Source organism: Medicago sativa, chromosome 6 (genome assembly GCF_051527215.1).
Source record: "Medicago sativa cultivar Bolivia chromosome 6, Bolivia_mono, whole genome shotgun sequence".
Taxonomy (NCBI): Eukaryota; Viridiplantae; Streptophyta; class Magnoliopsida; order Fabales; family Fabaceae; genus Medicago; species Medicago sativa.
The window spans coordinates 19,731,390-19,755,295 of record NC_140754.1 but is presented as its reverse complement, the minus strand read 5'-3'; the positions used below and the strand labels follow the sequence as shown (position 1 = coordinate 19,755,295).

The following is a 23,906-nucleotide window of genomic DNA, read 5'->3' as shown; positions in this document are numbered from 1 at the left end:
TATGGGTGTTACAAGCGTAGCCTTCAGTGCTCTACGATATCCGTTCTATTCTACTGCTACTTGAAATCGTTAGGTTAGTCTCGGGTATCTTGTTAACGTTACTGCGCTTTAACGACACAGATGCATTGTTGCCTCAGTTTGTGTTCTTTAATGTGGAATCTTCACATCATTTGTTTCTTACTTGTCCTTTTGTTGTGAATTTATGGACATGGTTTGTAAGCATGTTACATTGCAACATTAACTTAACTTTCATTGAGATATTACTCTCTTTCATTCCCATTCAATTCAGCTCACAAATTCTTAATTGAAACACCACTACTAGAAATCACCTAGGATATCTAGCATGTGTGTTAAACTTGGCGTCAGATACATTAAAGAGTGATGCTATTGACAGCGAGACTTTTTATCCCGAACGTATAGCGAAGGAACAACAGCCATTGGATCACGTGATTTGTGGAATAAAAAGGTTGGTGGAAGTAAAAGGGAAGGTGCGCTACATGAATTATTAGGCTGTCGTGAATATTTCGTAGATTTTGTTTCGCGAGATGTAGCATTAGTCTACATTAAAATTACACTAAATAAATATTCTCTGAACAAATCATAGAATTTCTCGCCTATTACCTCAGAAATAGTTCCGCTGACGTGTACTTTATATGGTCAAGCTACTTCTTCTTCTTCATCACGAACCATCCTATCTTATAATAACTTGTATATCTGAAATAAATAAAAGGGATTTGGGGTGAGACAAGATTTCTTAGTGAGTTCCACCTACCCTAGGTTGTAGGCAACCTCGGAGAACCTAGGATCGCCATCTGTTTCTAAACTCAACCCATTTTGGGTTTATACGATTTCATTATGCATAACTGAGCGATCAGGGGATAACTAGAATCGCTGTCTGAAATACTACATTGATTATATAATAAATATAGTCATGCTCATAACTTTAATCATAAACATAATCACCATAATCATAATAATAATAAACATGTCTAGTTCCTACTGCCTTTTTACTTATAATTTACGTAAAAACGGTAAGTCAAAATGACTAATTTTAATTAAACATGACTTCTGATTTCTTATCAATGCGATGACAGTGATTGAATAAAGAAAAAAGGGTTTCCATTTCGGGTCTTTCTTTTAAATAAAATGATCAGACTACAATCAGCAGAATTCTATGAAATCCATATAGTATAGTAGAAAGAAATCAAATCTATTTCTTTGTACTATACTATTACGGTATGGTAAAAAAGGAATGTTTTACTTAAAAAAAAAGAAGTTTAATATGGATGGACCTATTTAAATATTTCTTTTCATATGGGTATATCTATAGATATCTATGGAATGTCAATTCCATAGTGTCCACATTTTTTCTTTGTTTGATCTAATATATTATATTTGTATTGGTTCCAATCAAGCTGAAATAATCAAAAATACATTTTTATTCTTAATTATTTGAATTTTTAGATTTCACATTCTTTTCATAATCCCGATAAATAATAAAAAAAATAATCTTTTTATTTTTAGTATTCCAAAAAAATGAATTGATTAAATTGATTAAATAATTGACAACTGATCAGGGGATTCGATAAAAAAGTTTTTCATATTTAGAAAAGATTGGTGGTAACCAGTTCATCGAAATATAAATCTTAAAAAGAATTAAGTTTGGAGTAGTAATCCGTTTCCAATTATCTGTATTCCCAGGACAATAAGATGGGAACAATTCAAATATTTGTTTGATTTAAAGAGTATTTTTTTTTCAATATTATATTACACCACTGAAATACAATAGAGTTTCAAAATGAAGTATCGAATTGCATTTCATTAATTAGTATTTAGTTATATTAATAAAATAACAAAATTCAATAGTTAAAAAATGGAAGAACTTAGCTATAAAATAATTGAGACATTTTGATCCCTTAACTCAATTAGTAGTCCTCTTAGAGTCCACTTCTTCCCCATAATACAAGGGAAAGGGAAAATGTAAAAACTACCATTAAACCAGCCCAAGCAAGACTTACTATATCCATGTAAATTTTGTCTCCTATCTCTATCAATATGAAGAAATTTTTTTATTATTGTTTACTAATTTTTCTTGTATTATTTTCGTTTTTATTTTTCACTAAAATTTTTATAATATCTTATAATAATAGTGGAATCGCTGGTACAGAGTCAAAAAAAGATTCCGTCATAACACCATTGACGAAACATCCAATTATAACATCTAACAAGTTCATACCTGATTTCTAGTAGAATTGAAAAATATTAAATTAAGCATAAATAAAAAATATCCTTGAGAGTAGTAAGGAAATGCATCGTACTAATTAGGTACGAATAAAAAGACCTATGTTTTATTTTACCCCTCATTTCATTAAGTCAAAAATAAAGAATATAGAATAGAATCAAGATAGATTTCTTTGCATACTCAGACTCTTATTTGCATCTCTTATTTCCATTTGATTGTCTCCCGATTCGTTCTATAAAACAATTGGAAAACATCCTCTAAAATTCTTTTACTAGAGATTAGAAAAAAATGGATTCTTTTTTAATTGGATTTTTTTATTAATATAATTATAATTATAATAAAAAAAGAAATGTAATTAGTTTCTGTCTGACGTTCTTTCTTTTACTCAAAACTATAACCTCTCCTTTTCTCACTTAACTCCCACTAAACTCACATAATTACTACTTAATTCCCATTAACCAAAATAAATATATTTCTATATTATTTCTATTTTATTAAATAAAAAAACAACATATATTTAAATAAAACACATCACACTCAAAAGTCATATATTTCACATAAAATCATATATATAACCAATCAAATCATATAAAAATATTCACACATCTACTAAAAATAATAGAATAAAAATGGGGTGTTACAACTATAAAAGTTGGTTTTCCACCAAGAGAATTCTTCAGGGTCTCCGTTGAACTTTGGAATCTTTCCAACACTGGATTTCTTACTATCACTATAATCATGTACGACATTATTATAGCTAGTTTGACCAGTAGGAATAGGAGATTCACCAGACATGTTTTTCTCAGATCTTGTACTGTTACACTGTTAGGTGTTATCAACAGAACCAAGGCTCTAGATACCAATTGAAGGTGAGAAAAACACAAGAAGGGGGGGGGGGGGGGGGGGGTTGAATTGTGTTTTGAAAAATTCTTCAATTCTCCTAAAAACTGAACACACTGATCAGAAGCTAAGTGAGACAACTTCTGAGGTGATAAACAGAATCTGAACGCAGAGGAATAAACAGAGAGAGAGAAAAGAAGAAAGACACAAAGCAATTATACTGGTTCCTTCCATAATCCAGAAGTAGTCCAGTCCCCCTTGCACTTCCAAGGAGATTTCACTAGAATGTAATATCTGATTACAATTGCTCAAGCACACAGCAAGAGACTTCCTTTGCTCAAGCACACTTCGCAAGAGTCTTCCTATGCTCAAGAACACAATCAAGAGACTTCTATGCTCAAGCACAACTGCAAGAGACTTCTAAACAAACAAGATTACAAAGAATAATGTTTGAGGTTGAACACTTGATATACAATCAGAGATGCTCACAATACAATCAGATACAGACTCTAAGACTTAAGAATTTCTAAGATATGAACTTGAAAACAGAAATTCCAAGTGACTTTGATTGCAGAACAATTTCAGCAGAGTTTTGGTGCTTGTAAATTGTAGTAGAGTCGTATGCCAATCTCTAAGTCTTCACTCCTTTATATAGAGGTGTGAAAGAGACGTTGTGAAATTGCCAGCACATCAAAAGAGTCGTTGTTGAAGCTTGATCTTTCACCAATGATCTTTTGCCTGATTTGGTTGTTGTCCTATGAAGAACCAATTTGAAATCCATTCCTAATCCAAAGAAACATCTTTGCAGGCGAAGCCGTATTCTGGAGCTGTTTTCTTGTCTTGTAGCGTGGACACAAAACGGAGTAGTGGAGAAGGTGGTTGTACAGTTCGTACAAAGTACAATGTCAACGCTTTTGTTCATATTGCAAGAAAATGCCTTCAAACAACTTTGAAATGACCGTTGCAAAGTTCCATTAGTCTTCTGTTGTCCTTTTATGAATTTCGATCCATGAAACAACTCTTGAATCCTTGAATTTTGCAAATCCAGTTGATCTTCAGCTTCTGGTGAAATGGCTTCTGATAAGGCAGCTTCTGATGATGTTGCTTCTGATGCTGACGTGGCACTTCAAGACCTCTAGTCTTCAGGAGCACTAGTCTTCAGGAGCACTTGACTTCAGGAGCGCTTTTTGACTTCAGGAGCATATTGCCTTCAGGAGCGCTTTTTGTCTTCAGGAGCATATTGCCTTCAGGAGCGTCTAAGCTTTAATTTTGTTGATTTCTTTTGCTCTTTATTTGCTCATTCAGAACCAATTAATGATGTAAAAAATTTAACTATGGTCCTGTACACTTGAACAAATATTAGCTAGTCCAATTTACAATTTTTTAATACCTTGTTATCATCAAAACTCTTTAAGGTACATTGTTAAACACATTTTGTTCCAACAAAAGGCACATGCAACAACATGAAAAGCGTCCGAAAAGAGGATGTGACCATGAAGAGGTTGGGCTGGTTTTGAGTTGGATGTTCGAGCAAGCGTAGCCTTCAGTGCTCTACGATCTCCGTTCTATTCTACGGCTACTTGAAATCGTTAGGTTAGTCTCGGGTATCTTGTTAACGTTACTGCACTTTAACGACACGGATGCATTGTTGTCTCAGTTTGTGTTCTTTAATGTGCAATCTTCACATCATTTGTTTCTTACTTGTCCTTTTGTTGTGAATTTATGGACTTGGTTTGTAAGCATGTTACATTGCAACATTAACTTAACTTTCATTGAGATATTACTCTCTTGCATTCCCATTCAATTCAGATCACTAATTCTTAATTGAAACACCCCTACTAGAAATCACCTAGGATATCTAGCATGTGTGTTAAACTTGGCGTCAGATACATTAAAATTACACTAAATAAATATTCTCTGAACAAATCATAGAATTTCTCGCCTATTACCTCAGAAATAGTTCCACTGACGTGTACTTTATATGGTCAAGCTACTTCTTCTTCTTCATCACGAACCATCCTATCTTATAATAACTTGTATATCTGAAATAAATAAAAGGGATTTGGGGTGAGACAAGATTTCTCAGTGAGTTCCACCTATCCTAGGCTGTAGGCAACCTCGGGGAACCTAGGATCGCCATCTGTTTCTAAACTCAACCCATTTTGGGTTTATACGATTTCATTATGCATAACTGAGCGATCAGGGGATAACTAGAATCGCTGTCTGAAATACTACATTGATTATATAATAAATATAGTCATACTCATAACTTTAATCATAAACATAATCACCATAATCATAATAATAATAATCATAAACATATATCCAATATATCGTATTCTGGTATAGCTTATACTTTGACATACTTATCATTGCTAGTATTGATCAAACGCTCCAAACTCTTTTATTTTGCCTCTTTATATTAGGAATGATTTTTTTCGAGGCTGCATTGGTCTGCCAACCTTTCGTTTCCCTTTGGGTTTTTGGTTTCCTTCTTTTTTTTCGCTTTTTGTATTTTGTTTGTCTTTTTGATGGTTTTGGTTTGACCCTCTCTTGATACATGGCTGACATATGATAGCAGTTTCTTGCGGACGTAAACCTAATTGAGTTGTCTAAGTTGCTCCTTGATGCTTAACCACACTCTTATTTCATTAAAAAAAAAGTTATTCTCACAGAATATTGGTAATTTGTTGGAAGTTAAAATATACATTGGAAACATTATACATACTATGTGTTTGTCTTTCATTTCTTTTTATTGTGCTAACGCGTGTAGATTATCAACGATATTTTATTGAAATTTTGCGTGTAAACTACAAACGATTATATAAAATTCAAATCTTATCTTTTTCAATAACACCAACAATATAACTTTATTATAAAGAAAAAATTGTTTAAAGGTATAATTGAAATAACAAAAAATAAAAAAAAAATTGTTTAAAGGTATAATTGAAATAACAAAAAAGTCAACCCAAATTTCTCTATTATCTTTATATATAGTATATATAAATAATAAGACGTATATAATAATCAAAAAAGTAAAATGGGAAAAAGGTTAACATACAAAGTAATGAACTAATACTCACTATATCTATCTTTTAAATTAAATTATAATATTTTTAATAAATGTGTTTATTTTAATCAAAATAAAAAAAATGTGTTTATTAAAAATATTTTTCTAATTTCATTGAGTAACCACTTTCTATAAATTAATTAGATTTCATTTTTAATATTTTCTTTGAAAATAAAAATATATATTCTTTTACTACACCAAAGAATTAATATGTGCATATCTATAATTTGTTGGTCACCTATAAAAAAATATAAAAAATTTGTTACTCTCCTTTTTTTGTACACGCAAATGTAGTAATAAATATTTAATTAGTAAACATTTTATGAGGCTAGTCAATTCAAAACAGCACCACATTCACCACCCTTTCTCTTCTATACATGATTCTATCTATACCTATTATAAAGGCAAAACAATTGTTTGGTGTAGCCCTTTTTCTATTCCAAAATTACCCTTCACATTCTTCACAAATTTATTAGGTAACCACATGCAAGTTAGTAATTTAAATCTGCAATAACCACTTATAGAAGTTACAAGAAAGGGGTAACAACAAATAATAAATTGTTAACCGTAGTATATACGAAGAAGAAAACTAAAATTGAAACGTGCAGGTTGAGGGAATTGAGCAAGGAAGAGAGGATCCGTGGTGGTAACTAACCAGTAACCAACTTCATGGTGGTTGGATTCCATTACCACTGCAACACTCTTGGTAAAATTATGTGGTGTTTCTTCTTTCTCAACATCTATCCATATCCCTTCTCCTCTAATATTTTTTTTTCTCCTTTTCGCTTACTAACTTTTTTTTAGACTCCATGTTTATAATTCAGGTTTATTTAGTTTTGATTATTTTCCTCACTTCTTTTTTGTTATGTCAATTTCATCTTCCCTATTTTTTTTTTATCAGGGACAGCAACATCCAGTGAGTTAAGGTATTGTTCAATCCATCTCTTTCACCAATATAAATTATATATTCTTTAATTTTCTACTTCAATTTTTCATGTATCATTGTTTTGAAATTTTTTATTTTACTATCTCTAATTATATTCTTAATCATCAACCATGAATTGTAAGAGATGCATATACCACTCTTTTTTGTAAATGCATAAAGATAGGTTGTGTATGATGTCAGGAATATTGATTGTATATTGATGGATAGTCTCATATTTTAGATAACTATTGCGCTTAACCACTTGCTATGCTCTCTTTCAATTTCTCAAATAAATTATCCAAAATTAATTTCCCATTTGTTTAAATATTTTTTGTCCTCTTTGTTGTATTTTAGAACATCCTTTGGTTGTCTTTGTTACCCGTGAAGAGGATGAGTTGTTTTCTTATTAACAACCTCCAACCCTATAATTTTATACACATGAAATGATACACACATTTAGAGCATGTATTCCACATTGCTTCAAGGTACACACAAAGCTATTTTTCTTCTTATCCTTCCCTATTTTGTCCATTCACATGTTTACTATCTTACACTTTTGCAATGGTTCACCAATTTTTGAGACCTTTTTTAAAATAGTTTACAGCGGCCATTATGGGTGCCTTTGAGTATTACTTCCTTCTCCAACACTTATTTACCTAATAATTTAGTGATAATTTTTTTTTTAAGAAGATAAATTTTCCCTTTAAAAGAGTTCAAACTGGGCATTATCGGTGCCTTTGAGTGTTATTCCGAAGCCAACATCATCCGACCAACACAAGTGGGTTAATAAAATAATTTATAATTTGCTTTTTTGTGTTTTCTAATGAAGCTAATTCTTATATTCAGGCTTTAAAAGTATATGTGTTGTCTTATTTATCTTGCTTAGTAACTATTGTTTTGGTGCTAATGGTGGTTTTTTAGGTCTTTACTGATTTCTTCTTTAAATATTTTTGTCTCTCCTGCATTCTTTGTGCTAAATGTGTTTATGAATTGTGTAGTTTGTTTTTGTGATGGAATTTATGCTGTGAATTATAACAAAGTTGAATCATTCAACTTTCACTATTGACACCACTTGAGTGTGTGTGTGTGTGTGTGTAGCTAAGATGAGGATAGGAGGAAAAAATATTTGACCCCAAAAATTTGTTCTTCAGTAGAGTCTTAGGGAGGAAAATGAGTAACGACCATAAATCTAAGTGTAACTTGAGAGTGACAAAGAAGGAATAATTGTCACACATAGTTGGCTTAAGAACAATCAAAATCAGATGCAGTTTTCAACTTGAGATGGTTTAAAATATTTGTAATTGACTTCCTATTAATTGTCATTCATAGATCATTCCTATTAATATGAGATGGTGTTAAAATTTGTAATTTGTGCGTCCAAATATATTTTAATTCTATGTCTTTTGATTGTATAGTGAGAAAAGGGGTTCGGGTGGTGGTATCCTTTGCCATTGCCAAAAGAAACAACAAAGTTATGCGGCCATCCATGTTGGCTTCAACTTCTACTTCAGTGCACTAAGTGATTGCAGCGGCAAGGGTGCCATAGTCACGTTGTTCAAATATCTTATGAGGTTTCAAGAGAGGTTGCACTGGTGAAGTGGACTCCACCATTTCAAGAGTATGATTCACATTCATTTATACTTCCACTTAAGAGTTTTAGCAGAACCAAGAATTCTATATGCTTAAAATAAATCTTAATTTTGTTGAACACCCTTAGGTGTTTTTACACATTCCACAACACCAATAATGTTAATTATAAATATTAATCTATAAAATGGTAATTGTGTAATGCACTTCTACTTTATAGTTTGACACATGCATGGTGCCTGAATATAGAAAAATTATGGTTATAGATTACACAGATTTATTTAATTTCATGACCTTTGTTCTTGATTTTAAGTCGTTAAGGGAATGTTTACGTCATAATTGGTTTTCTTCATAGCAGTTAGCAAACATTGCAAATTGTTGTGTTTCTTGGCAAAGTTTGTGAAGGAAGTATTTAGTCAAGGAAAACTGAAGGAAGTGCATAGAAGAAGAGAGTAGAGAAAATGGTAAGAAAATAAAGGACCATTGAGACCATCCTCCAACGACGGCTTAAATGCAAACTTCCGTGACAATCACACAAGATGATGGAAGGGATAAAGATGCGCCAAAAACCAAGATAAGGATTAACTTATTGTTTTCAACACAACTTACCAACATTGAATGTTACCACAATATATACTTTCTTTAAAAAACATAAAGGTTATATTCCTTTACTTTTTTTCTAACCGGCTTTCTTCTTTCCATTAATGCAGCGAAACAGTGAGAGTGAGATGTTCATTGAAAAGATCATCAAGGTCTTATAATTATTTTCATATTCATTTTTATCTAATTGTCTTCTTCTTGCTTGGACACATTAAATGTATTTAATTTCATTAACTAAAGAGTTGTAGTTTTCTTGAATTTAAGCAAACTTGAGAAATGAGGCATTAGATCGTTAAAATTTTCAAATAACATGATGACGCATACATGCCGAGGGATAAAGGCCTAGAAGTGATGGGTTAAGTGATTAACATTAAAACAACATACTGAATGTGCCGATTAATTACAATATGGGCAAGCACGATTATCTTTTTGGGCAAGCACAATTATTTTTAATGTTGATTACTCAAAATTCAATGACAGATACTACCCACACCCCAAATAATCCAAGTTACACCCCAAAATTACTAATATACCCTTTAATTAAAATAAATTATTTTATGTAAACTGAGTTTACATACACTATGTAAACTGAGTTTACACAGCTTATGTAAACTAAGTTTACGTAGTTTATGTAATCTGAGTTTACATAAACTGAGTTTACATAAGTTAAGTAAACTAACGTAAACTGATTTTACACAGTTTAAGTAAACTGAGTTTACGTAGTTTATGTAAACTCAATTTACGTAGTTTATCTAAACTGAGTTTACATATACTACGAAAACTGAGTTTACACAGTTTATGTAAACTAAGTTTACGTAGTTTATGTAAACTGAGTTTACATACACTATGTAAACTGAGTTTACAATAAGAGTTTACACAGTTTACGTAGTTTATGTAAGTTGAATTTACATACACTATGTAAACTGAGTTTACATAAGTTAAGTAAACTAACGTAGTTTACACAGTTTATGTAAACTGAGTTTACTTAGGTTCATGTAAACTGATTTTACTTAAGTTCATGTAAACTGAGTTTACGTGTATGTTATTCCTCTTTAGAATATGTACGTGAACTAAATTCACGTGAGACCTATGTAAACGTAAATTACGTTACCCTTCTACGTAAAATTAAATCAAACAAATCGACAGACAAATGTGAAATTAACAATAACGATAAACATCCATGGTAAAATTAACAACATCAAATAAATCATAGAGCAAACGATAAATAGAAACTCGAAGAAAATTATGAAATTCACTTACTTGTATGAATCGAGTACGTATCAATGGATGAGATGTTGATTTAATTGGCGATTTTAGTAGGTATTGATTGCATATCCATGGTGGTTTGTGGGTGAAAAAGGGGTGAGGGTTTAGAATGATAATGAAATAAGGGTTTTTAGAAATTTACATGAAGAGGACAATTTTGGTATTATTGTAAAATTTTAAATAAATTTGGGTGTAACTAAAATTATATGGGGTGAGACTAGAAAGAGTCAAATTCAATAGTGAATTATTACAACGTATTGAAAGTGGTCATATATCATTTTACTTTTTGATCAAGTTCAATTTTTTTATATCAAATACACGTATGTCTTCCTCTTAATTTTAATAATTTTGTCCAAGACATCAAGAAAAAGTAAACCAACATTAAACAAAAACATATTGTTTGAGAGTTACATACGTTAGCGCAGTAGAAAAAGCGGACATACGGGCACGGGAGTGCCCGTCTGGACGCTAGTATATATAAAATAAAAATGTGTCTATATAATGACAGTGCTTCTAGATGAAATAACATAATTTTAAATTGCAATCTGCAACAATAATTAAAGCCGTAAAATGTAAATATTTATAAGAATTTTGCAAACATGTGATGTTTGCAACTACGGCTATAGATGTAATTTAAAATGTAATTTAATTTCAATATTTTTAATAAAATATTAATTATTTTTCGTTGACTGCATAAAATTATTTTTCACATGTATTAAATATATTCACACTATAATATCATTGTGTTATTAATGTTTCTAATTTTTAAAATATATTCACTAATAATCTAAATGATGAGTATTAATTATAGCCTGTGTAAATTCTTTTTATTTAACGAATTAAACCTTTTTATAATGTATTGGTATTATGCATACATATTGGTCAATGATAATTAAGGTGTTTCTTTTATATTTTTTTTTTTAATAATTAGTTTGGTTGATTTAATAACAATATTATATAATATGTTATTATTTTCATGTTTCAAGTTAATCTTTGGAAAATAAATTATTTTTTATTGTTCATACAATTTTGCCACGTATTATTATATACTCCCTACGTCCCATAATGCATGACACAGTGGACTCTATTACGCATGTCAATGCATAATTTTGAGCTTAAATATCTTGAATAATATGTTAGAAAAAATTATGAAAATTTTATATTTTGAAAATAATCATCAAAACGAATCTAACGACATCTTATATGATATTATTTATCTTTGTATATTAGTAGAAAAATATGGTCAAAGTAAGATAGGTCAACATTGCAAATTTTCAAATGGATCATCTATTGCGGGACGGAGGGAGTAATATATATTTTTTCTCTGAAGGTGTAACCTAAGGGTATGTAATCAGACGTTGGAGTCTTAAGAATGAGATTCCGGTTTCAATCTCTACCACTAACAAACAAACTTTTTCTATTCCTGATTAAAAAATATAAACTTTTGTCTTTAAAAGATATTATATTTTTCTTATAGACATTATTTTATATAAATATTTTTGGAATTACTTATCTCAAATCCTTATCCATGTATATGGGAAATGCGACTATAATTAGGAGAAAAGCTAATATTCTATAAATGTTCTTAGGTCCCCATTTTCTTTTTTAGTGAAACCTTGTATTTTTATACTTATTTTACTCAATCAATGTGTTCACATGTTGGTATATTTAAGTATCAATTTAATTACTCCTAATGTGAAAAGAAAAAAATCAATTAATGTAGATGTATTTGGTTTAACTTTTTTTATAATTGAGATCGAAATAATTACTCATTTCTTCAGTTGATTTGGTTACTATGTGTTTGGATTGTGTGGAATGATCGTAACAACGGGTTATTTAAGAAGAAAGAAAATACTATGTTTCAATTATTAAAAAAAAAGTTAAGTCGTATTCTTTATGGTGGCTTTAAGCAAAGAAAGTTTGTTTTGTTTTTGGGACTCATATGTGGTGGTTGAGCCCGGTTGTATGTTTGGCCATCGGCTGGTTTGTATATGTATTCAAGTGCTGACTTTGTATATTCTTTGTGGTCTCTTTGGTACACATTGTGTTGAAGAGATTGCTAGTTAAAAAAAAAAAACCTATTAAAATATTGTTGAATAGTAAAATATTATTAATAACTTTGACTTCCTTCAGAAAAAGAAAAAAAAACTTAGATATTGACTTACACTTTAATTTTTGAGGTTGCAACGTAAATGACAACTCTTAAACCCAATTAAGTACTTTTTTTTTACAAGAATTCAATCACTAATTATTGATAGGTAAAAACATGTGTACAATTATTTTAAAAATATTACGAAAATATTCAATCATGTCTCACATAATAGATATTTGTGCAAATATTTTTTTTAAGTAGTCTAGTGGTTAGAGCTCACACAATTTAATTGTGGAGAAGTGGAGTCTCTGGGATTCGAACCCCGGCCCCTACACAATTTAATTGTGGAGAAGTGGAGTCTCTGGGGTTCGAACCCCGGCCCCTACATATAAAATGCAATATCTCTACCAACTGTGCAAATATTTTAATAATATTATTATGTAGAATTATAAAAGATATGATTTGACTTATGTAACAAAAAAAAACTACATTATTTGTGTATAGTTATAAAATTCAAATAAAATTATGTAAATATGTTGCAGTTAAATATAATTGACCATCTGGGTAAAAAAAAATTATCCTTCAGTGAATAGTTAAAGAACTTTCTAATACATGACCATTTTAATTTACTTTACTATATATATCTTGTCCAATTGCAATCTATGACTTATCTTTATGCAACAAAAAAAATTGGCAGCTCAGTAGTAGTGACCAATGGCAATGAATGATGACCTAGGGGAGAAGCTTTTGCAGAAGAAAAAATCACTAAGGAAAAGGGTATGGGAAGAAAGCAAGAAGATTTGGGTAGTGGCAGGGCCTACAATATTCACAAAATTTTCAACATTTGGCACATACATAATAACTCAAGCTTTTATTGGTCATTTTGTTGGTTCAACTGAACTTGCTGCATATGCACTTGTCATGATTACTCTATGCAGATTTATAACTGGTATATTGGTAAGTCTCTCTTTCTCATGCCTATAGTGATATAGTTTATTATTTTTGGTTTTTAGTTTATGTATTCACATTTTTAGACCTAAAAATTACAAGACTGCATGGTTTTAGGGCATAGGGAAAAAGTGATTTACAAATTTAACAATTTTAAGGTGAAATTTTAGAGATTTAAAAAAAATCAGAAGCTATTATGTGTTAATTTTGGATAATATATATTGAAAATTTGCGTCTTCTTTGGTGATTGTTCATAGGCCGCATCGATTGTTCAACCTCTAAAATGAGCCGATCAGAAATTATTATTCGATCCAAAAAACAATCATCGGGTCATAACTCCTAATAAATTTTGTGCGATCAAAAGTTACGATCGGCTAAATCCGAGAAGTTTTTGAGCGATATGGTGGGGCCGATAAATTTTGTGCGATCAGAATTGTTTTATTTTGGCAAAAGATATTTGCTTATCTGTGTGGATAATTAACTTTACAAATTTTGGTCTTTTGAAGCAAAAATTTTATGAAAATTACTCTTCTCCCAACAAAAAACGTTCACTTCCGTACAAACTGACCAAAATACCCCCACGTGACTTAAGTCACGCAAGAGTTAAACTCAATGTGACTTAAGCCACGTTCGCTACATTGGTACATCCCACGTGAGTTAACTCACGTAGGTTATAACCTAGCGTGAGTTAGCTCATGTAGGTTATCACCTCAGCGTGAGTTAACTCATGTAGGTTATAACCCCAACGTGAGATAACTCAAGTAGGTTATAACCAGCATGAGTTAATTTATGAAGGTTATACTTCATCTTACCGAACGTGAGTTAACTCACATGAAAGGTATTTTGATCAGTTTGTATGGGAGTGAGTGTTTTTTTTATAGAGACGAGCTATTTTCAAACTTTATTAGTGTGATAGTATTCTTCACTCTATTTTGGAGGATTTCATTTAGTAGGTTGAGTCTTCCAAACTATAGATTCCACTAATTTTAATTTGTTTCGGAGTTTGGTTTATGTACTTGTTCTTTGGGTGATATGCTGATGAATATTGTTGAATTGTTAACATAGACAAAATGTCAGAAGTTTATAATGATGCATTTGCTTTTTCAATTTTTATTTTAAAAAAATATTCATTATTAAGAGAAATCACTCAACAACTACTCATTTGAAACAATTTTTAGATTCGCATTTTAAAAAAACATATGTAACAAATGGGCCCACTTTAATGACTTAAAACATGTAGTCTAATAATTTCTATGGTCTAAAAAGATACAAGGACTAACAACAAAATCATAAATAATATTAGGACGAAAAACATTAATAATTTTTTTTAATATATAATCTACATTATTTACTTTGTTAAAGTGGTTTCAAACTTTGTAAAATGCAGCTTGGGATGGCAAGTGCATTGGAAACACTTTGTGGACAAGCATATGGAGCAAAACAATACAACATGCTTGGAGTGTATCTACAAAGATCTTGGATAGTATTGTTTTTCACAACAATATTACTCCTCCCTCTTTACATATTCATTACACCAATTTTAGAGGCATTTGGACAAGACAAAAAAATTGCACAAGTGGGAGGAACAATTGCACTTTGGGCAATAGGTCCTACTTTTGCAATGGCTGTGTCATTCACTTGCCAAACATTCTTGCAAGCACAAAGCAAGAACGTGATTATTACCTATTTAGCTGCATTTTCTCTTGCTGTTCATGTTCTGTTGTCTTGGCTTTTGACTGTTAAGTTTGAGTTTGGACTCAATGGTGCAATGATGTCATTAATATTGGGATTATGGTTACCAAATATTGGTCAGGTCATATTCATCATGAAAAAATGTCCTGATACTTGGAAGGGTTTCTCAGTTTTGGCTTTCAAAGATCTTTGGCCAGTTGTGAAGCTCTCTTTCTCATCTGGAATCATGTTGTGGTAAGAATTAGTTTATGTACTTTTCTATCATCAACTTCTAGTATTATATTCATAATTTGTCAAAAAAATATTATATACATAATTTGTAAATGATAAGGTATATTACTACTTGACTAGTCATCCAAAGTCTTAGAATTTTTAGGTTGAGCCTAACTCGACCTTTTAAATAGGCTTGTAAAGGTGAAGATTGTTCAAGCTTTATGAACATACACACTCTAGGCAACATGGGGTTAAATCCACCCCTTCACACCAAGCACAATTAATGTGTCAGTGACTACAATGAACGAAACACAAATGCCACAATTATGCGGCTAGGGTGGACCACAATGAAGGTGGAATTTTCAACCCACCCCTTCATGTTCGAGCTTATTGGGCAGAAGGGTGACATATCTAGGATAGGCTCTGATACTATCTTAAATTTTTTGTAGCGGACTCAATCTTACAAAACCAGCTTGTAAGGTAATGGCTGCACAAACCTTATACACACAAGTCATATCTCTAGGCAATGAGGAAATAAATCCATTCATTCCCACCCCAATTAACGCAATGACGGTTTTGGAAGTTGCAGCCAGGGTAACCCAAATGATGTAATAGGCTTGCAACCATGGTAACTCAACCTTTCAAATAGCCTTGTAAGGTGAAGATTGTTCTAGATTTATAAACACTACACACTCTAGGCAATATGGGACTAAATCCACCCGTTCACACCAAGCACAATGAATGTCTTTGTGACTGCAATGAAAGCAACACAAATGCCACAATTATGCAACTAGGATAGGATCACAATGAAGGTGGAATTTTCAACACACCCCCTCATGTTCGGGCTCAATGGGCCTGAAAGGTGGACAATACAGAAAGTTCAAACATATCTAGGATATGCTCTGATACTATTTTAGAATTGTGTCGGACTCAATCTTACAAAATCGACTTGTAATGTGATGGTTGCCCAAACCTTATACACACAAGTCATATCTCTAGGCAATGAGGAAATAAATCCACTCATTCACACTCAATTAACTCAATGAAAGTGTTGGAGGTTGCAACCAAAGTAACCTAAATGCCGTAATTAGGCGGCTAAAAGCATACCATAATGAATGTTGAATTGCCAACACACAATATTATTTAGGTTAATTAAGTTATGTTGATGGTTTGTGAGTTATTCATTAATCATTTATTGAATTATGTTAACCAAGTGTATAAATTGTGTTAACCATTTAAAAAGTTTGTTTAAAATTTATGTTCAAGGTGTCAGCTCAGTGGTAAGAGTTTCACTTTGTATCCTCGAGACAAAGATGCTAATGTTATGATTCTTTTTAAATTTAATCTTAACTTATTCTTTTTACAGCCTTGAGGTATGGTACAGCTCAATTTTGGTTCTTTTAACTGGCAACATGAAAGATGCTAAGGTTGCCCTTAGTTCTATGTCCATATGGTATAATTCTCTATCTCATTCTTATATTTACCATATTTTGCTTCATAATTTCATATCAAGAAATATAATCCTTGCTTCTTAATTCATTTGGAAATTAATCTGATTGTTGCATCAAATTGTTATATTATTGCAGCCTAAACATCAATGGTTGGGAAATGATGATTGCTCTTGGCTTTTTTGCTGCAGCTAGGTTAGGTGTTTTGTTGTCATCATAAACTCTCTTCTTTTTACTTGTCAAAATAGCATAAAATCACAAAGATATATATTTAATTAAAGAAAATAACTTCACATGTAACTATGCAGTCCCTTTAAAATAAAATATAAACAAAAATATTCAAAAAGTTAAATGTATTTAGTTGGAATATAAGCAAAAATGAACTAAAAATTCAAATGTATTTGGTCAATATTCAACCAAATACATTTGAATTTTTGAATCATTTTTACTTATATTTCATTTCAGATGGAATACAAACGATGAAAACTTCTTACACTTACAGCAAGAGAGAAAAACAATTTAGAAATAATGTATATGTTGTATAATATTTAATTCAATGTGATTGATTTAGTGACTTGTATATTTATTTCTTTTGATTAATTTGCAGTGTTCGAGTGGCAAATGAACTTGGAAGAGGAAGTTCAAGAGATGCAAAATTTTCAATTGTGATAACTGCTCTCACATCATTTGGCATTGGATTCATTTTCTTCTTGATCTTCTTATTCTTGAAGAAAAAACTTTCTTACATTTTCACTTCAGATTCTGATGTGGCTGATGCTGTTGGAGATTTATCATTTTGGCTTGCATTGTCAATGTTATTGAATAGTGTCCAACCTGTACTCTCTGGTAACCTCTACTTTCATATTTATAAATTAGTCACAATTCATATCACTATAATTCTCTTTGAGATTTTTATATCATGTCATAATTTTTTTTTAAAAGATTACATTGACATTTTTTATAAGTAGGAATTGAATTTGATACCCAAGATTTACATCAATCACACACACTACGCACCAACGACTTGTGGTTCACTCTAGAAGTTACATAGACATTTAAATAAAACAATTCGCATTAGTGTTGTGTTGTATTTCTTAGTAGTATATTATTGTTTTTAGCAATATTTCTTATATGAGTGTACTTATGTACATATTAATTTAATTCTTGTTTAAAAACAATTAATTACGACTAATTGTATTTAAATTTAATAACTATTTACTGAAAATGTGAAAAAATTTAAACAGATTAAGTGACCAATGTTTTCACCTTATAAATCATTTGTGTATAATCTACAAAAAAAATTTATGAAATAAGATTGAAATGTGACATTGTGTTGAAATATTGAATGTATTTCTTTAATACTATGATTATGAAATTCTTTTAAATTGTTCACTTGCTGTATTATTTTGTTGACAAATTTAAAATATAACAATATCATAAATAGGAGTTTTTGTTGGAGCTGGGTGGCAAAGCATTGTAGCATATGTAAACAAAGGTTGTTATTACCTAATTGGTATTCCTGTTGGAATAGTGATTGGTGTTGTTTACAATTTAGGCATCAAGGTAATTAATCTCTCTTTTTTACCCCTCTTTAATTTTACTATATCATCATGATTAAACCAAGTCATAATAATGGTGTATATATTTATATCTCTTCTGTAGGGTATTTGGATTGGGATGTTGTTTGGAACATTTGTTCAAACCATAATGCTTATTATCATCACTCTTAAAACTGATTGGGACAAGCAGGTAAATTCACTATTCTATTATTGTATTTTTCCAATGGTTTCATCATTTATTTCACCAATTTGAGTTTGATATTCCATTTAATTTCTTGATTTTTATTTTTTATTTCTTCAAATGATTTTTCTTGTTTAGTTCAAGCATAAAAGTATTTATAAAATGTATTTGGATTTTATTTTTCAGGTAGAGATAGCCCAGTGGAGAGTTAATAGATGGGCTGTCAATAATGCTCAAGAATCAAATGGCAGTGGAACAAGTCTCTTAGCTAATCAAGAATAGGGTTCTAAAATTCAAAATCAGTCTCTTAGCTAAACCTAAGAAAATTTTACTTTTGAAATAATTTAAAGTATGTGTCTTAAAGTTGATGCATTTATAACAATGATCAATGATATGTGTATGTTTGGTTTCGCGGCACAATGCTATTTTCTTGCGTCCCAAGAAATAGGAGAATCGAAGCTACAACTCCAAGCTTCTAATTTTCTTGATTGGGAAGCAAAAATAGTAGTGATTTAAACTTGTTTATTTATATTTTTATAGCTTGAGCATGCTTCAAACTAAATGAATTTGTTTCTAGTCCAGGACTTCATGAATCTCTTTTATAACTATCTTGTTAGAATCTTTAGTTTGTACTCAATGATGCATTTCTTCTCTATGTTCATAAAATTTGGTTATAGAATTAAAATAAAATGTTTTGAATTTTATGTTCCTAAAATATTACAAGTGTTATAAATATACTTGTCAACATTTAACTATTCAATTGAACAAACTTTTGTTGACCCTTCTATCTGGTTTTCTCTTCCAACCCTTATGATGAGCAGTCTATATTTTCAATTCAAAGGTCTTAATCCTTCTATATTTTCAATTCAGAGGTCTTAATCTATAACATGGTCGAACCCTATAATCCCAAAATTTCTATCTTAATTCTTAAGCTTTAAACAGTGTCTTAAATATGCATATACAACTCTTGTATCATTAGGGCTTAATCTTGGTGCAAAAGATTCCTTTCAATTTCGTTTGTATACTTTCGTTTCAGTTGCAATATTATCCTTCAGTTATCAAGCATATTTGGATCCTATGTTCTTACAAACAAAAATTTTTGAAAAAATTTGAGTATTATTTTAATATGATTCAACTTGAAAATGTAATATTTTTGTATACGAGTGAGTGGCAGAGGATAGGAGTATCTTGGGTGTGCCAACCTAGTCGGGATGCTCAGACTCTCCTTGAAATAGTAGGATTCAACTTCCAAGAGAACGTCTAAACAAAATTCAAATTATTATGAAAAATAAATTAGTTTATCACAAATAGTCTGATTATAGAGTGGTAGATAAGAGAATATGTAAAAAAAAAAAAAAAAAAAAAAAAAAAAAAGGTTTTTAGAATGATAAGAAAACACAAATTAGCTTTTATTTTACAAGAAATATCTAAAGAAATCGTTAGTAAATTAATTCATGCAAAAATCCCCTTCAATAATCTTAAAGAAAAGAGACCTTGTTTTGATCTCGCTACTTGCAACATATTTCTATTAGTTGAAACTTGAAATTCATGAGTACCACAAAATTTATGACTTAAATACGATTTAGTATAACTTATATGAATTCCAACTAAAACAACAGTTTGTGTAGGAAAAAAATGTGTTGCTAGCATTCATACACTTATGAGGACACCTGCATCTCTTTTCAAACAAAAAAAAGGTAAAACCTAACATTCATGTACCTTGTTTGTCTTGAGAAAGAGGCATATGTCTGCCAACCTCACCCCAAGACAATATCATGCAAAATCAAACCAACCAAAATGCCAACATATCTTGTCAATTGATTCCGAAGAGTAATCTCAGAATTCATCTATAAGTGGTGCCTAAGAACAACTACTAATAATGTTCATACTAATATGCATCATCAAGAACAGGACCACACACATGATGTGCCCCAACATGATGCATCTTCAACAGTTCTTTCCTTTAAATAACTGGTCAAGTATCAACTAATGGTGTTAAAACCTACAACTCAGTCAAAAGAGTGCGGTAGAAGAGGACAGCGTTACAAAATTAAATGCGGCGTAATATACATTATATTACACAGCCTCCAAGATAATCCTCTGCATACAATTTTCTAAAGGAACTTACAACATAAGTTGCAGCGGTTTTTGCTGCTCATCTTTAAACAATACTCACTGTCTAGGTGTCGGTGCCGGTGGTGTTGATGGATGGATTTGCCCATAAAACCCAGGTGGCCTGTAAAATCCTCCAGTTGACGATTGTTGTTGCTGCTGTGCTTGCTGAGCCTGTGATTGAGGGGATTGTGATGGCTGATTACTGGGCCTAGTTAACCCCATTGCCACATGTGGAGGCAAAGGAGGTGGAGGTGGAGGTTGTAGGTTGTTTGATCCATATCCATAAGGAACTCCCCCAACCATCATTCCGGCAGATTGAACGTACTGATTTGCTTGTGGATTCATATGTGAATGAGGAGGGGGAGGGGGTGCTGAAGCAAATGCACCTTGTAATTGATTTGTTTGTGATATGGATTGCATGCTTTGTGGTGTTGGTGGCATATTTGCCGAAGAAGGTTGTTGAAAAGTGGCGAAAAAAGAAGAGCTCCCGGTATCAGAACTGTTGACATCAGAAACAGGCATTTGCTGATCAAGTTTGGGTCTTTTCTCAGGATGGAAACCAGGTGGTGCCAAATTAAACTCAGCAGAGGTCATGCTACCATTCTTGGAAGCAGCTTCTTCAGCAACAAGGGAAGAAAGAATAGATGTGAGCATGAGAGCTGAGGATGTAGATGCAGCAAGCCTAGCAGCAACAGCAGCTGCTGCAGCCTTCTTATCATCTTCAGTAGTTTGAAGAGGAGCAAATGACATGGTAGGTTGAGTAAAAGAAGGCGGAGGAGGGGTGCTGTTCGATTGAACAGATGGAGTAGTTTGTTCCGGCACCCTTGAGGTTTCTGGTGCTTGGCTAAACCTCTTCCTGATACTGGCTACTTGCTCAATGTGGTCTCTTGCGGCCTGCAAAACAGTAAAAAATCATACAAGAATCTTGGTTAGCAAATCTAAAGAATTTGGTACCAGCAAATCATAATTTCTCAAGGGTTTGTCTATGAACCTTGAAAACAAATTTGTAGAAAAGTAATCTAGAATCTAGACTAAAACATATTTGGTTGCACAATACTCTCATTCAGCACATCACATGACTTGGGATTGAATTGGGTCTAACTCATCCTTACAAAGCCGGCTTGTAAGGTGAATAATGTTCTTTATAGATTATATTCAGGCCCTATCTCTTTTTAACATCAAGTTCCATATGTAGAAAAAATAAGTCTCGCATCGAACAAAATGAAGGCAAATCAATTGTATATATGCAAAGTGAGGTGAAGTCCAATTGGTTCTAACTTTTTGCCAGTACACCTCCTATACTTGAACACTAACTATCCAACTATACAAACTCATCACTAACAAGGATAGTTCAACACATCATGGTGGCCACTGTTTCATTCCAGATTGGGTTCAAGTCGTGAACCAAAATTCACACCTTCCTCTGTTGGTTGTAGAAGTCAACTACCACAAGGTTGGAGTTGTCGTGGCCATATTTGGATCAATTAGTTGGAGCAATGTTCTCTTTGGACTCCATACCTAAGTCAAACTGAGATGTATCCTCACCATGGAAATGGTTCTTGCTCTTGCACAACCAATTTGGGGGTTCTTAATGTTATTTGTTTGTGTTGATATTTATTGATATCTTACTTACTAAAGCTTAACCCCTAAAGCTAACCCTAACCCTAATATTTTCCCCCCATTTTTCCCTCTACTTTTCTGAGCCATTGGATCTTGCACATTTAGGCGCCATTCAATTTTAGCCATTGATCATATTTCATATTTATCTCTTCTATTTTCCGAAACAACTATTTCATATTTATCTCTACTTCCGAAACAAATTGGCCCTACAACTATTTCATATTTATCTATAGCTCTATTTTTCCGAAACAACTATTTCATATTTATCTCTTCTGTTTTCCGAAACAACTATTTCATATTTATCTCTACTTCAGCTTATCCCCCCAAGCTATCCCTAACTCTAATATCTTACTTACTAAAGCTTAACCCCTAAAGCTAACCCTAACCCTAATATTTTCCCCCCATTTTTCCCTCCACTTTTCTGAGCCATTGGATCTTGTACATTTAGGCACCATTCAATTTTAGCCATTGATCATATTTCATATTTATCTCTTCTATTTTCCGAAACAACTATTTCTTATTTATCACTACTTCAGAAACAAATTGGCCCTACAACTATTTCATATTTATCTATAGCCCTATTTTTCCGAAACAACTATTTCATATTTATCTCTTCTGTTTTCCGAAACAACTATTTCATATTTATCTCTACTTCAGCTTATCCCTCCAAGCTATCCCTAACCCTAATATTTTCCCCCCATTTTTCCCTCCACTTTTCTGAGCCATTGGATCTTACACATTTAGGCGCCATTCAATTTTAGCCATTGATCATCTTACTTAATGCCAGCCGAATTTTGTTATCAAGTTTGCTATAATTTTGGCCAACCGAATTTTGTTATGAAGTTTCCTATAATTTTGGCCATATCCGAAATTTGTTATCAAGTTTGCTATAATTTTGGCCATCTGTTTATTTGGTGCAATTCTATTTCAACAATATCTTTATATTATTATATTATTATTATTATTATTTATTAATCTATTCTTCTATTCTATATATAAAAGTTGTCCCAAGCCAATTTTGAAGCCCTAATTTTTCCTAAACCCTAATGACTAAAATTCCTGTTTTAACCCTAACCTAAATCTTAATTACGAAACCTAATTTAAACCTAAACCTAACAATTTTTCCTCTCTTTCTCTCACGCGTTTCTTCTTCTTCCTCTTATCATCGTCACCACCGCCAACCCTCTCCCCCCATTCCTTATGCAATCACGTATTACCGCACGGTCAGTTCTCTCCCTCTCTCCTTCTCTCTGCGACACTGCTGCTGTGACCATGGCCTTTTCGATTTCTTTTTCTTTCTGCTTCAATCATTTAAGCGAGTTACTCGCTTGCACGCATCAATTTGTTGAACGCACAAATTGATGGATCCAAGACGGCGACCGAAGGGTGATTGTTTACGTTATGAATTTGTTCTGTTGAAGTTCGATTTGATTCTGATGATTTTTGTTTTGTGATTTTTAGGTCTAAATTCAGAGAGAGGTTTACGATAGAGAATCCAAGCAACAAAT

At 31.8% G+C, this 23,906-nt stretch overlaps 2 protein-coding genes and 1 long non-coding RNA gene across 3 annotated transcripts; 2 read left to right on the top strand and 1 right to left on the bottom strand.

Annotated features, from left to right (window-relative positions):
- Positions 1-6,646: 6,646 nt before the first annotated feature.
- On the top strand, positions 6,647-9,436 carry LOC146913518 (uncharacterized). The gene is made up of 4 exons (XR_015013621.1): positions 6,647-6,858; positions 7,054-7,078; positions 8,493-8,695; positions 9,023-9,436. It is a non-coding gene; the product is annotated as an uncharacterized LOC146913518 (long non-coding RNA).
- A 5,527-nt stretch (positions 9,437-14,963) lies between these two features.
- LOC146913517 (protein DETOXIFICATION 21-like) lies at positions 14,964-18,945 on the top strand. Its single transcript, XM_085720944.1, has 7 exons — positions 14,964-15,496; positions 16,842-16,928; positions 17,062-17,118; positions 17,531-17,769; positions 18,368-18,486; positions 18,586-18,672; positions 18,850-18,945. Exons 1-7 carry the CDS (start codon positions 14,964-14,966, stop codon positions 18,943-18,945), a joined length of 1,218 nt encoding a protein of 405 aa, XP_085577070.1.
- A 1,785-nt stretch (positions 18,946-20,730) lies between these two features.
- On the bottom strand, positions 20,731-23,672 carry LOC146913516 (uncharacterized). Its single transcript, XM_085720943.1, has 2 exons — positions 23,616-23,672; positions 20,731-21,672 (listed from the first exon to the last, which is right to left on the bottom strand). The coding sequence occupies exons 1-2, from the start codon at positions 23,670-23,672 to the stop codon at positions 20,836-20,838; spliced, it is 894 nt and encodes a 297-aa protein (XP_085577069.1). The 3' UTR covers positions 20,731-20,835.
- Positions 23,673-23,906: the final 234 nt, after the last annotated feature.